Source organism: Rhinoraja longicauda, chromosome 17, assembly GCF_053455715.1.
Source record: "Rhinoraja longicauda isolate Sanriku21f chromosome 17, sRhiLon1.1, whole genome shotgun sequence".
Classification (NCBI taxonomy): domain Eukaryota; kingdom Metazoa; phylum Chordata; class Chondrichthyes; order Rajiformes; family Arhynchobatidae; genus Rhinoraja; species Rhinoraja longicauda.
Genome location: NC_135969.1, coordinates 15,746,693 through 15,760,996, shown reverse-complemented (window position 1 = coordinate 15,760,996; position 14,304 = coordinate 15,746,693). Strand labels below are relative to the sequence as shown.

General features: G+C 42.8%; 1 protein-coding gene across 1 annotated transcript in view; it reads right to left on the bottom strand.

Annotated features, from left to right (window-relative positions):
• Positions 1-14,304, bottom strand: part of fancd2 (FA complementation group D2) — a 91,541-nt gene that overhangs the window by 55,528 nt on the left and 21,709 nt on the right. Inside the window, exons 12-20 of the mRNA XM_078413831.1 lie at positions 13,134-13,242; positions 12,064-12,099; positions 10,691-10,837; positions 9,213-9,347; positions 8,065-8,196; positions 3,969-4,076; positions 3,679-3,788; positions 968-1,028; positions 695-814 (exon numbers count right to left, since the gene is read on the bottom strand). Of these exons, the coding sequence (XP_078269957.1) occupies positions 695-814; positions 968-1,028; positions 3,679-3,788; positions 3,969-4,076; positions 8,065-8,196; positions 9,213-9,347; positions 10,691-10,837; positions 12,064-12,099; positions 13,134-13,242 (958 nt within the window). The remainder of the gene's footprint in view (positions 1-694; positions 815-967; positions 1,029-3,678; positions 3,789-3,968; positions 4,077-8,064; positions 8,197-9,212; positions 9,348-10,690; positions 10,838-12,063; positions 12,100-13,133; positions 13,243-14,304) is intronic.

Genomic DNA, 14,304 nt, shown 5'->3' with positions numbered 1-14,304 from the left:
CTCTGTTTTATAATTTTCTGCTAATAGAGATGTGAAATATGTGAAATTTATGTATAAAATGTGAAAAATGGTAAAGAGGTGGGAAATGAGAGGCAAATGGAAACATTTGCCAGAAACAAAATGTAGAAAGCAAAGCACCTACATTTCTCAAGAATTCAGTTTGCCAAATATTAAAACATGTAGAAGCATAGAAACATAGAAAATAGGTGCAGGAGTAGGCCATTCGGCCCTTCGAGCCTGCACCGCCATTCAATATGATCATGGCTGATCATCCAACTCAGTATCCCGTACCTGCCTTCTCTCCATACCCCCTGATCCCTTTAGCCACAAGGGCCACATCTAACTCCCTCTTAAATATAGCCAATGAACTGGCCTCAACTACCTTCTGTGGCATAGAATTCCACAGATTCACTACTCTGTGTGAAAAAAAACTTTCTCATCTCGGTCCTAAAAGATTTCCCCCTTATCCTTAAACTGTGACCCCTTGTTCTGGACTTCCCCAACATTGGGAATAATCTTCCTGCATCTATCCTGTCCAACCCCTTAAGAATTTTGTAAGTTGCCAACAAAGAAAGAAAAACTGAAACTGATCTTTTGATGATCAAGGCAGAAAGTTAGAAAAGAATATATGCAAGTAGTTAAATAGTGCACGAATAAAGAGTATTAGTTAAATAAAAATAAAGTTTCAGTTTACCTGCACTTGGGGATCCAGGTTTCCTTTCTGAACCAAGTTAGCCATCTCATCATAATAGAGAGCAGCAGCCTCCGGAGAATGTTCACTGCAGGAACGCACCAGTTCAAGCAGAGCTGTCGCCTAACATACAGATTGTTTCAGAAATGTAACATTGAAGAGTAACAGCACAGGAACAGGCCCTTCAGCCCACATTGTCTGCACCAAATATGACGTCAATCTAAACTACTCCCATCTGTACTAAAGAGATAGGAAGTAAAAATCAGAAGATCATACCTGTCTGAATGATTCCTTGCTCATGGCTGGTAAATCTGATGAACATGTATCAATTTTACTTCTGGAAAAGAGGCATGAATTTAGATGGGGTTTGGTTTGAAATTGGCCTTAATTATATCTTACTAAAGTCAGAGTCATAGAGTGATACAGTGTGGAAACAGGCCCTTCGACTCAACTTGCCCACACCGGCCAATATGTCCCAGCTACACTAATCCAACATGCCTGCGCTTGGTTCATATCCCTCAAACCTGTCTTATCCACATATCTGTCCAACTGTTTCTTAAACGTTAGGATAGTGCCAGCCTCAACTACCTCACGTGGCAGCTTGTTCCATACACCCACCACCCTTTGTGTGAAAACGTTACCCCTCAGATTCCTATTAAACCTTTTCCCCTCCACCCTGAACCACTGGTCCGAGATTCCCCTACTCTGGGCAAGAGACTCTGTGCATCTACCCGATCTATTCCTCTCATGATTTTGTACACCTCTACAAGATCACCGCTCATCCTCCTGCACTCCAAGGAATAGAGACCCAGCCTACTCAACCTCTTCCCTTAGCTCACACCCTCTAGTCCTGGCAACATCCTCGTGAAGCAATTTCAGATTGCGTCTTGTTCCACCAAATGAAAGAGGCGATTCCTGCTGTTGAAATCCATCACAAACTTTATAATCGGCAGCAAGGAACTGCGGACGCTGGTTTACGCTGAAGATAAGACACAAATGCTGGAGTATTAATGGGACACGCAGCATCTCTTGAGAGAAGGAATGGGTGATGTTTCGGGTCGAGACCCTTCTTCAGATTTTATAATATTCAGCACCACATAATTCCACACATGTGCAGTAACAAATCTAAAGAACAAAAGTCTGGACACAAACCACGGATACATCTACTACGCCCTATTCATTAATGACACTGCCACCTCCACATCAATGCAGTTAGGTACGGTGAACACCAAAACCATAGATGTTCTAAGTATCATCTGCAGGAGAGAAAAAGGACTCAAAGTGCTGTAGTACTTCAGTGGTTCAGGGAGCAACCCTGGAAAACATGGATAGGTGACGTTTCAGGTCAGGACTCTTCTTATCCTGAACCGACACATCATCTATCCATGTTCGCCAGTTACGCTGCCTGACCCACTGAGTTATTCCGGCACTTTGTGGGTTTTTTTGTTAATCCAGCATCTGTAGTTCCTAATTTCTACTTTCGCTACTATCTGCAGGATTAATTTGTAACATTTTGCTATGAATGATGTAAAGGATATGAATGGTGTCTCCTCGTCACTTTGCCAAAAAACTCTTAGAAACTGCACGTTACTTGCAGAATTTCATCCTTTCTTAACTTGGATATGGAAGCACAGACATGGAGTCTGAAGGGTCCGGACCTAAAACATGCGCTGAGATATTCCAGCACTGTGTCCCGCTGAGTATAGATCATCAGGATTGGATGGGGAATTAAAGTCTCCCTTTATTGTACAGTCACTGTGAGGCCCAACACAATCTTGAAGAACAGTACATCTTCCTTCTGCGCATATTGCAGCTTTCTGGACTCAATATTAAATTCTACAACTTCAGATTTCTCACTCCATATCCGTCATAGAGATATACGGAGTGGAAACAGGCCCTTTGGCCCAACGCCCACACCGACCAGCATATCCCATCGACCCTAGTCCTATTTGCCTGCATTTGGCCCATATCCTTCTCATCTGTCCTATCCATGTATGTGTCTAATTGCGTCTTAAAAGTTGCAATAATCCCTGCCTCAACTACTTCCTCTGGCAGCTCGTTCCAGACACCATTTGTGTGGAAAAAGTAGTCACCCATCTGTGATACATGTTCAGCATGTGTTTTGTTTCCTCCATTTGTTTTCTTCTATTTCCCTCTCTGGAAGGTGAGCATACACCAAGCCAGACCTGCAGGGCATGTCTTCCTTTTCTGCAATTCACAACTTCCACAGTCTCTCCAATTGCTCCCATTCACTCAATGGTCAGATACCTTGTTTACGCTATTTCTCCATGGTCACCCCAGTTTTACACAATCAGAACATCCCCCTGCAACACCCTCACTCCAGCTTTACAGGCTTCTGTTGTCTCTTTTTCAGTTTTAGAGGTACAGTGCAGAAATAGGCCCTTTGGTCCACCGAGTCCATGCCGACCAGCGATCACCCCGTACACAAACACTATCCTACACACTGGGGACAATTTACAATTTTACCAAAGCCAAGTAACATACAAACCTGTACAACCTTGGAGTGTGGGAGGAAACCGGAGCACCCAGAGAAAACCCACATAGTCACAGGGAGAATGTACAAACTCAGTACAGACAGCACCTGTGGTCAGGATTGAATCCGGGTCTCTGGCGCTGTAGAGGCAGCAACTCTAGCGCTGCGCCACGGTGCTGCCTTGAGAAGGGTCCTCCACCTGTAACTTTAGCTTGGTTTCTTTTCCCTCAGGGGTTGCCTGATCTGCTGAGTATTTCCACCATTTTCTATTTTGATTTCAATTTCCAGCATCTGTAGTTTTTGCTTTGATTTTCACCTACTAATCAAGTTTGACGTTGGTGACAAAGAAACATAACCTATTAATTTCCAGGCTTGAAAGTTCCCATCGCTGCACAGAAATGGTCTTATCAAAAAGTAACCTTTTTTCTCTGGACATCTTTGCTAAAAGTTGATCAGAGCGATTTAACAATAGATGATATGTAAAGTATAATACCTGTCACAAGCCATGGATCCCACCATCATGACTGCCCCAATGATCCCAATGCGTTTGTATTTGATTATAGTACTGGACAGTTGTTTCCTGATAATAATGTGCATGTCATCCTGTGAAATGTGTCAAGGCAGAGGTTAGCAACTCTTCAAGTTAACACACATCATTACTCGAGACCTAGTTCTTGAAAGCAGAGAGAATACTTGTAGCGAATGTATACAAGTTTTAACGAGATAAAATTCCAGAAGAACTAAAGCACATACATAGGAAATTTGTAATAGTCTTTCCCTCACCTGAATGTGACTGCCTTCCAGTCCTCTACTGAAAGCCAATGTGCTGAGAATGAAAAACAGCTTCCTAATTTGTTGAGGAGACAAGTTGTCCATATAATCCAAAATACCCTGCAAAATTAAAATATTCCTTAGTGTGCCGGAAGTATTACCATCATGGACATCTCAAAGCTCGGTAAAGTTATCAGTCATAGTCACAGCAAAATACAGCATGGAAGCAGTCTAGGCACCGAGTCGAGGCAGACTTTCAATCTGCCATTTATATTAATCCTACATTAATCTAACTTTCCCATCAACTTCAATGTGCGGGACAAGTTTTTTTTATATAGGGGGTGGTGGGTGCCTGGAATTTGCTGCCATTGGAAGCAGATACCATAGTGGCGCTTAAAAGGCTTTAAAATAGACAGGGCATGGAGGAATATTGATCGTGTGCAGGCAGAAGTGATTAATTTATCTTGGCATCATGAAAATGTTTGGCTGAAGCCCATGCACTATGCTGTGCTTTTCTATGTTCTACATTCCCCCAGATCATGCCACTCACGTACACACAAGGGGAAATTCTCAGGGCCAACTAACCTACAAACCCACACGTCTTTGTAATGTGGGAGGAGACCAAAGTACTCAAAAGAATCACACACAGTCACAGAGAGAATGTGCAAACTCCATACAGTCAGGATTGAACCAAGATCAGTGGTGTTTTATGGCAGCAGCTACACTGGGTGCACCACTGTGCCGCAAATAAATGAAGGCTGTCAACATTTCTGTGTATTAAAATACACATTACGAAATAAAGCAGGTACATGCTCTATTCCTGACTGGTTTCAGAACTTCCTAAATAATTAGAATATGAAACCATTCTAAAATGCCATCTGCCAAACCTGTTACTCAGCATTCTGGCAAATTATCAACAGCTAGTTCCCCTGTTATTGTGCTGATATCTTATCTGTCTGAGTGATAAGCAAATACTAAGGAAGTTATTAGTTTGGTGCAGGAAAGGACTGGGTTAAGAGCCAGTACAATTCCAAGTAGAATCTTTTAAATAAAAGATTTTGCGATTTTTAATCTTTACTTAGTACTTAGTGCAAAAACAGACCCTTCAACCCACCGAGTCCATGCCAGCCAGCGATCACCCCGCTCACCACCACTATCCTACACACTAGGGACAATTTATGATTTTACCAAAGCCAATTAACCTACAAACCTGCACGTTTTTGGAGTGTGGGAGGAAACCTGAGCACCCAGAGAAATCCCACAGTCACAGGGAGAACGTACAAACGCCATACAGACAGCATCCGTAGTCAGGATAGAACCCAGGTCTCTGGCGCTGTAAGGCAGCAACTCTATGCTGCGCCACTGCGCTGCCCCCATAGAAAGAGTGATTTTCTAACTACTCTTCTCTTGCCACTTCATCAAAGACCAATACCACCCTAGCCATACGCTTATTTCACTCTACCATCGGACGGCAGAGGAGTCCGAAAACTGACAGGAGGTTCAAGAATACCTTCTTCCTAACAACCATGAGGCTCTTGAATACTACACAACACAAACCTATGAACCAACTTTGGTTGCATTAAAGACTTTGAACTTTTTTGCACGTGTATTGGGGTTATTAGTTAATTGAATTTTTGTTTATTATATATTATTTCTGTGGAGTATATCACAGTCCTTAAATGCTGGCACAATTGTTCGATTGTTGGTACCTACGACAATAAAACTCTGTTGACTGAAAAGTTCACCAACAGTGATGGGATTTCAATTCATTCTTCCAAGTCTTCCATTAAGTACCATCTGCAGGAGGCTTGCACCCAAAGAAAAAAAAGACAGGACAACTCACCTTAATTAGGATATTGGTATGGATGGATGAAGAAAAAGGCAATAAAATTTGAACCTTGCAGTCATTGAGCACCTCAGAATGCAGTGGTTCCTCAGCACTACACCAAAGTGTCAGGTAAAATTGTGTCTTTATATCCCCAAGATGGTCCTTTGACCTTCTGACTCAGAGACAAAGAGGCTAATTTTTTTTTAAACATTGCAGTTTGATACAACAAATGGTTTGTTAAATCATTTAAGAGAGCATTTAAGTCTTAGGGGCAGCACGGTGGCACAGCGGTAGAGTTGCGGCCTTACAGCGAATGCAGCGCCGGAGACTCAGGTTCGATCCTGACTACGGACGCCGTCTGTACGGAGTTTGTACGTTCTCCCCGTGACCTGCGTGGGTTTTCTCCGAGATCTTTGGTTTCCTCCCACACTCCAAAGACGAACAGGTATGTAGGTTAATTGGCTGGGCAAATGTAAAAATTGTCCCTAGTGTGTGTAGGATAGTGTTAATGTGCGGGGATCACTGGGCGGCGCGGACCTGGTGGGCCGAAGGGCCTGTTTCTGCGCTGTATCTCTAAATCTAAAAAAAATCTAAAAAAGTAAATCACTGCCAGGGTTTCAAGTTACATGTAGGCCAGATCACGTGAAGTCAGCACATGAATGAAGCGGACGGGTTTTGATGATTCAATGGTACTTTATTGGTCACATATGCAACTGCAGTTAAATTCTTTTTGCCTGTATTACACATGCAGGCACCGCCATTTATGACAATGAAGTAGTTTTGTGGTCATTAATGCAAGGACCAGTTCTTATTTCTTAAAGTAGCAGATTATTGACGAAATTTAAATTGTACAAATATGGAAAGATAAAATAATTGAGCCAGAAGTCGGCAGAAAGAGCAACATTTAAGAAAACATAAGGTTATATACGTTGGCTGTAAAAGCAAATCATTATTTAAATGGAATTAAATCACAATGTGTTGTGTTGTAAAGTGGATCCAAGGTCTAAATAAATAAAATGCAAGAAGTTAGCATTGCAGCACAGCAAGTAATTAGAAAGGCTTCTTCTTAGCGAGCCCACATCACAAGATTAGAAATTGTTCAACCAGAGCTGAACACACTTCTCGGCATCTGCAGACAATGGCGTCTTGTGCTTCTTGTGCGTCGTGGTGGAAAGATTGGTGGAAACAGGGCCGTAACGAGGACGCTCTTTCCTTGACTCCATTAGAAAGGCTGGAGGAATATTGGTATTTATTGAAAGGAGGTTCAAAGCATAAAAGTAGGGAAGCTTTGACACAGCTGCACAGGAAGCCTGGTAAGATCACACCTGGAGTACAATATCGGGTGTCAATTAAGAAAGGATATATGGGAAGCAGAGATGGTGCAGAGAAAGTTCATTGTTGCTTTCTGGGATGAAGGGGCTGATGCACGAAGAGATACAAGAAGTTGGCCCGTGCTCTTTAAAGAGGGAAAGCTAATCTTATTGAAACTTAAGATTCTCAGATAGATTGACAAGGTAGAATATGATAGAGTATTACATTTAGTGGGCATAATGGGCATAGCTTTACAATAACAAGCCACCATTTAAGACAATGATGAAGAAGAATTTCTTCTCTTAAAGAATTGTGATTCATTGAATTTCTCTTAACTGTGGGGATAGAGTCGTTGAATATATTCATGCAGGAGAATGACTGAGGTTTTCATTATATGAAAGGCAGGGGTCGAGAAGATTGCAGGAAAGGTTTGTTGAGGCTAAGATTGGATTAGTCATGATTTGATTGAATGGTGGAGGAAGCATGAAGAAAATGAGGCACAGCAACAAAAAAAAAACTGGGCTTACCAAAGATCCTCAGGAACTGAATATAAGAAATTGGGGCAAAGGAAAAGGACATCCTGAAGTCTGCTGAATGTCTCCAGTAAAACTGTTCCTAATAAATGTATAGTTTAAAGTACAGCAAGAGGACAGTACTTTTATAGAGGCCAATTAACCTACAAACCTGCACATCTTCAGGATGTGGGAGTAAAACCAGAGCACCCGGAGGAAACCCACACGGTCACAGGAAGAACGTACAGACAGCACCCAAGGTTAGAAAGGAACCCGGGTCTCTGGTGCTGTGTGGCAGCAGCTCCACCAGCTCATGTTCCATCATTCTGTAGCATCTTATGCTAAAATACTGAGCATGGAATGCTTCTCCATCCACTTGACATTCCTAGATACCTTAAATGTTTCTCTTGCAAGGAAAATACAAAGTAAAGCTATGCTCAAAGTTCTTTCCACTCACCTTCACAAAGACAGCATAGATGGCCATAGTAGATGAGCTCTGGGAGACCAAGTCTGTGAGCACATCGAGTGAGATATCCACCTCTGCTGTGAAACCACTACAAACATGTGTCACCAGCGCACCAACAACCTCCTGTACAGAGGGACAAATAATCACATCAATTACAATTCAAATGCTAATGAGTATATAAACACATTTGAAATAAAAAAACATTTGAAAATGAAAGATCTTTAGGTCAGACAGCAGTAATGGACAGGCAATCTTTTAATTAATCTTTTCACTGAGTTTGACTCGTGTAATGTATGCCTTGAAACATATAAAAACAAGGTACAGTAACTCAAACAGTCGGTGGTCTCTGGCTCTGGAAGGATCAGGGAAGTTGTGTGTCTCCACCTCAGCTTAGCTCACCAGGGACATAACATTTCCAGCATCTTGCTTAAAAAATCCATTTATATCTGGTTATTTTCTTTTGAATATTGATATGAAACAATACTTTCTCGGTTTAAATTACATAGCACTCCCTTTTCCTCTCTACCGAACCATCAGACTCACTAACTTCCCGTTGCTGTATGGCTTTGCTTTGCATGTCAAAGTCACAGGGCGTCAGGTAACGCAAGGAAAGAAAAGGAGAGAAACTGGCCGCACGGTGGCGCAGCGGTACAGCTGCTGCCTTACAGCGCCAGAGACCCAGGTTCAATCCTGGCAATGGGTGCTGTCTGTACGGAGTTTGTACGTTCTGCCCGTGACCAGTGTGTGTTTTCTCAGTGAACTTGTTTCCTCCCACACTGCAAAGACGTACAGGTTTGTAGGTTAATTGGCTTGGTATAAATGTAAAAATTGGCCCTAGTGTAGGATGGTGTTAGTGTGCAGGGATCGCCAGTCGTACCGACTCGGTGGGCAGAAGGGCCTGTTTCTGTGCTGTATCTCTAAACTAAAGAAATGTGAAGCCAGAAGGAAGGATACAGGTGGTAGGGGACAAGAAGGAGAACAAAAGGAAGAAGGGGGATTCAGGGATGGGGGATGAGTATATGGAGGGGAATGGAGCAAGATGTCTTGGGGAAGAGGTTTGAGTTTCTGCAGCACTTTGTATTTTGCTCAAGGTTGCAGCATCTGCAGATTCTTGGTCTCCATTTAAATGCTTTTCTTACCTGCTGGCAGTAGGAATCAAACATCAGAAAGGCATATTTATACATTTGACTTCCAAACGAGACCACACTGATATCTAGGGATCTCAATAGAGTCTGAGCCAAGGACAGAACGGATGGAAAGTATTCACGGACAACCTAGAATAAAACAATAGAATGTTTAGAGAAGGGCAAAACCATTTATTTCTGCAACAATAATATGATTCACAATGCTAAGCACGATACACTTAATAAATATTTTCCACTGTGAAAGTTCATACTTCAAAAAAAAATGGCAATCTTTGCATCATAGCAGAACTTGTATGTTTATATATTATCTAATTATGTATGTGGTCATTTTTTTTAAATTAACTAACATAGCCAAGATAATCAACAAACAAAATGTTGTGGAAAACAAAAAAAACTGCAAATGCTGGAATCTAATACAAAACACCGAAATGTTGGAAGAACAGCCAGTCGGGCTGCATCTGTGGAAAGAGAAACCAGTTAATATTTCGGGTTAGTGGATTAGCCACCCTTCCTCAGAATTTGGGACGGAGGGGATGAGCATTTGCAGTTTTCAAAGCAGAGGCGGGGGTGAAAAGAGGTGCAAGACAAAATTCTTGTATACAGTGGCAATTGGGATGCACAAACATCAGAGGCATTCGCCTTAGGGGCAGCACAGTGGCGCAGCGGTAGAGTTGCTGCCTTAAAGCGCTTGCAGCGCCGGAGACCAGGGTTCAATCCTGACAATGGGTGCTGTATGTACGAAGTTTGTACGTTATCCCTGTGACCACGTGGGTTTTCTGAGATCTTCAGTTTCCCCCCAGACTCCAAAGACATACAGGTATGTAAGTTAATTGGCTTGGTGTATGTGTAAATTGTCCCGTTTACTAGTTTACTAGGTTAATTCCCGGAATGGCGGGACTGTCGTATGTTGAAAGACTGGAGCAACTAGGCTTGTATACACTAGAATTTAGAAGGATGAGAGGGGATCTTATCGAAACATAAAAGATTATTAAGGGGTTGGACACGTTAGGGGCAGGAAACATGTTTCCAATGTTGGGGGAATCCAGAACCAGGGGCCACAGTTTAAGAATAAGGGGTAGGCCATTTAGAACGGAGATGAGGAAAAACGTTTTCAGTCAGAGAGTTGTAAATCTGTGGAATTCTCTGCCTCAGAAGGCAATGGAGGCCAGTTCTCTGAATGCATTCAAGAGAGAACTAGATAGAGCTCTTAAGGATAGCGGAGTCAGGGGGTATGGGGAGAAGGCAGGAACGGGGTACTGATTGAGAATGATCAGCCATGATCACATTGAATGGTGGTGCTGGCTCAAAGGGCCGAATGGCCTAATCCTGCCAATTGTCTATTGAGATGCTGCCTAACTCACTGAGTTACTCTAGCGTTTTGTGTTTTTGCTTTATACAAAATGGAATTCATAGTGGATTTCAGATTTAAAGACAGAGAAATAAGGCTCCTTCAGATAAGCGAAGATACAAACCAGAGCGTGACTCCTGAATGCAACCTGCAGAAGTTGGTCCCTGATCTGGTCGAGACGAATCTTGCTGCGCAGCAGTTTCTCGACTTGCTTCTTGTTATTGCTCGCACCAGCTGAGTGGAGGATCAGGAGAACTAGCAAATCTATTACCTTCAGGTGGAAATAAATAGGTTACAAAGTACTGGCAAGTCCTTAACATTAACAGCAAAAGAGTGTGATCATTTTACATTCTCCCCCCACCAAACACGTGTACCGAGGTACAGTGAAAGGCTTTTGTGGCGTGCTATCCAGTCATAGTCTCCATGATTACAATCAAGTCATCCACAGTGTACAGAGAAAGGATAAAGGCTACAATATTTAGTGGACGATACGTCCAATAAAATCCAATTAAAGATAGTTCAAAGGTCTCCAATGAGGTAGATTGTAGGTCAGGACCACACTCTAGTTGGTGAGAGGACAGTTCAGTTGCCTGATAACAGCTGGGAAGAAACTGCCCCTGAATGCTTTTTCAAACTTTTGTACCTCTTGCCTGATGGAGGAGGGGAGAAGAGGGACTGGGGTAGAATTATGCAGTGTAGAAAGGAACTGTAGATGCTGGTATATACCAAACATAGACACAAAGTGCTGGAGTAACTCAGAGGGTCTGGCAACATCTCTGGAGAAAAAGGATGGGTTCTTTCCCATCCATTCTGCTGAGTTACTCCAGCACGTTGTGTCTATTCTTGATTATGCTGCTCTCCAGTTTGCAGATGTAGCGACTCTTGTCAGGAAAAGAAAAAAGATTTAACGTTTTCATCAAAAGGGTGGTAGATTCAGACTGAAAATTTGCAAAGCAATGGTAAATAGGAAATCATTCACTTCGGCCGCCCTTGTAGCACCATGCCCGGGGTACTTACCACAGACGGCTGTGGAGGCCAAGTCAATGGATATTTTTTAAGGTGGAGATTGACAGATTCTTGATTGGTAAAGGTGTCAGGGTTTGTGGGGAGAAGGCAGAATAGGTTTGAGCGGGAAAGATAGATCAGCCATGATTCGATGGGCCGAATGGTCTAATTCTGCTCCTATAACGTATGAAATGCCTAGATCTTTGAGACTCACCCACGATCTGGAAGCACAAGGTTACTTGGAGACTTAAATATTTGTTATCCAGAGCAAGGTTAATGAGCAATTAGAGTTGTTCTCAAATATGAAAGGGGTTCCTTAGTATATTGCCTGGGTTTGGAATTGTGAGGCAGCAGCTCCACCAGCTATATCACTGTGCCGCCCTTAACAGTTCACTCTTTCTGTCTCTCAAAAGATCTTTCCTCTTTCACTTCTTTGGCCCAATATACCAAAATACAGACCAAAATACAGTGATACTTAGGGAAATTAGTTACCTTGTGCTCAGCAGCAGAATCTACACTTTCAATCGCCTGCAAGTAGATGGTGACAGAAATCAGTCTCAGACTTTACATTTTCTGGTAACAATCTTCACAAGCACATTATGTAGGCTGACAGTAATGTCACTAAAACAAACATTGCACTGCAGTGTCAGACGTTCCTTTGCTCACATTGGCTCGCTTGCTTCCTACGTTACAATAATTTATTTTCAAATGTCCTACATTGGATATGGGTTGCTTTGGTTCATTTACAGCTCAAAACAGAAGCCTGGCAAGGCATTTTCATTAATCAGGTTTTCTGCAGCTTGATGGATAAAATCGAGGGAGATGGAAGTTCTATATTACAATACTCATCAGTGGCATTTACCTGGTTAAACTATGGTGCTAGGCAAAGTTAACTGATCCTAGTGGAGTATGGTAGGAAAATAACTGCAGCTGCTGGTACAAATCAAAGGGATCACAAAATGCTGGAGTAACTCAGCAGGTCAGGCAGCATCTCAGGAGAGAAGGAATGGGTGACGTTTCGGGTTGAGACCCTTCTTCAGACTTCAGTGGGATGGGGGAGAGGAAGAGAGGGACAGAGTAACTATCTAAAGTTGGAGAAGTCAATGTTCAAACTGCTGGGCTGCAAGCTGCCCAAACTAAATATGAGGTGCTGTTCCTCCAATTTCCGGTGGGCCTCACTGTGGCACTGGAGGAGGCCCATGACAGAAAGGTCAGACTGGGAGTGGGAGGGGGAGTTGAAGTGCTCAGCCACCGGGAGATCAGGTTGGTTAAGGCAGACTGAGTGCTTTCACCTTCTCTGCCAGTTTCTTTTTTCCATCTATTTCCTGATCTTATTTATCTGCCTCCACGTCAGATACCTCCAGTGATCACAGCTCCCAGTGTTGGACGTGATCCATCATGGTTGGCCTGGGCAAGACAAGCAGCATTCACGTAGTTCGGAGATGTCAACATTGCATAAAAGCAAAATAACTGTATAACAGACTATTGCATTTCACTACACCAACCCGTTTAATTTTGGCCTTGAAATTATTTCCACTGTTATATATAACGGATAAGATCACCTTAATCCAAGCTTCAGCTGTTACTTTTTGAAACCGGACAGCAGCTTTGATAATATCAAACATAATCGCAACACAGTCATGACTGCCGTTCTCCCGACTCACTGAAGTCCTAAAGACAAAATCAGAACATTACTCAGCATGTGTTATCACCCATTAAAAACTATATTTACATTCTCTCTCAAGTGAACAGAAGCAACTCAGAGTAAGAGCATGGAAACCAGCCATTTGGCCCACCATGTCCAGATGACAAGGTGACGCAGCGGTAGAGTTGCTGCCTTACCGGTCAGAGACCAGAGTTTGATTCTGTCTACGGGTGCTGTCTGTACAGTTTGTACAGTGACTGCGTGGGTTTTCTCCGGGTGCTCCAGTTTCCTCTCACATTCCCAAGATGTACAGGTTTGTAGGTTAATTTGGTTTTGATTAAAATTGTAAATTGTCCCTAGTGTGTAGTATAGTGCTGGTGTACAGAGATCACTGGATCGTGCAGACTCGGTGGGCCGAAGGACCGGTTTCCGTGCTGTATCTCAAAAAAAAAGACAGTGGGCCCCTATCTGTAGGCTTCTATGCTCAGGCGATTCAGATGCTTGACACTTCTTAAATGGTGTCAGTAACGTTGCTTCCACTACTTTCGGGAAGAGTATTCCAGGTACTCACCACCCTTAGGGTGGAAACGGTCCCCTTCAGATTCTCTCCAAACCTCACGAGATCCATATGATTGGGCAGCAAAATTCTGCTCTAACTCCATTTACAGGTTTGCAGATGGAACCACCACAGTGGGCCGGATCTCAGATGACGACAAGATGGAGTGCAGGAAGGAAATTGAGAAATTAGTTGCCAGGTGTCAAGACAACAACGTCTCCCTCAATGTCTGCAAAAGGAGCTGCTTATTGACTTCAGGAAGTGGGTTAGAGTACGTGCCCCAGTCTGTATCAAGTGGATATGGACAAGAGCTTCAATTTTCTAGGGGCAAACATGTCTTGGTAGTACACCAACACAAGTTCACATTCACAAGTTATGCGAATAGAATTAGGCCATTCGGACCATCGAGTCCACTCCGCCATTCAATCATGGCTGATCTCTGCCTCCTAATCCCATTTTCCTGCCTTCTTCCCATAACCCTTGACAACCGTTTTAATCAAGAATTTGTCTATCCCTGCCATAAAAATATCCA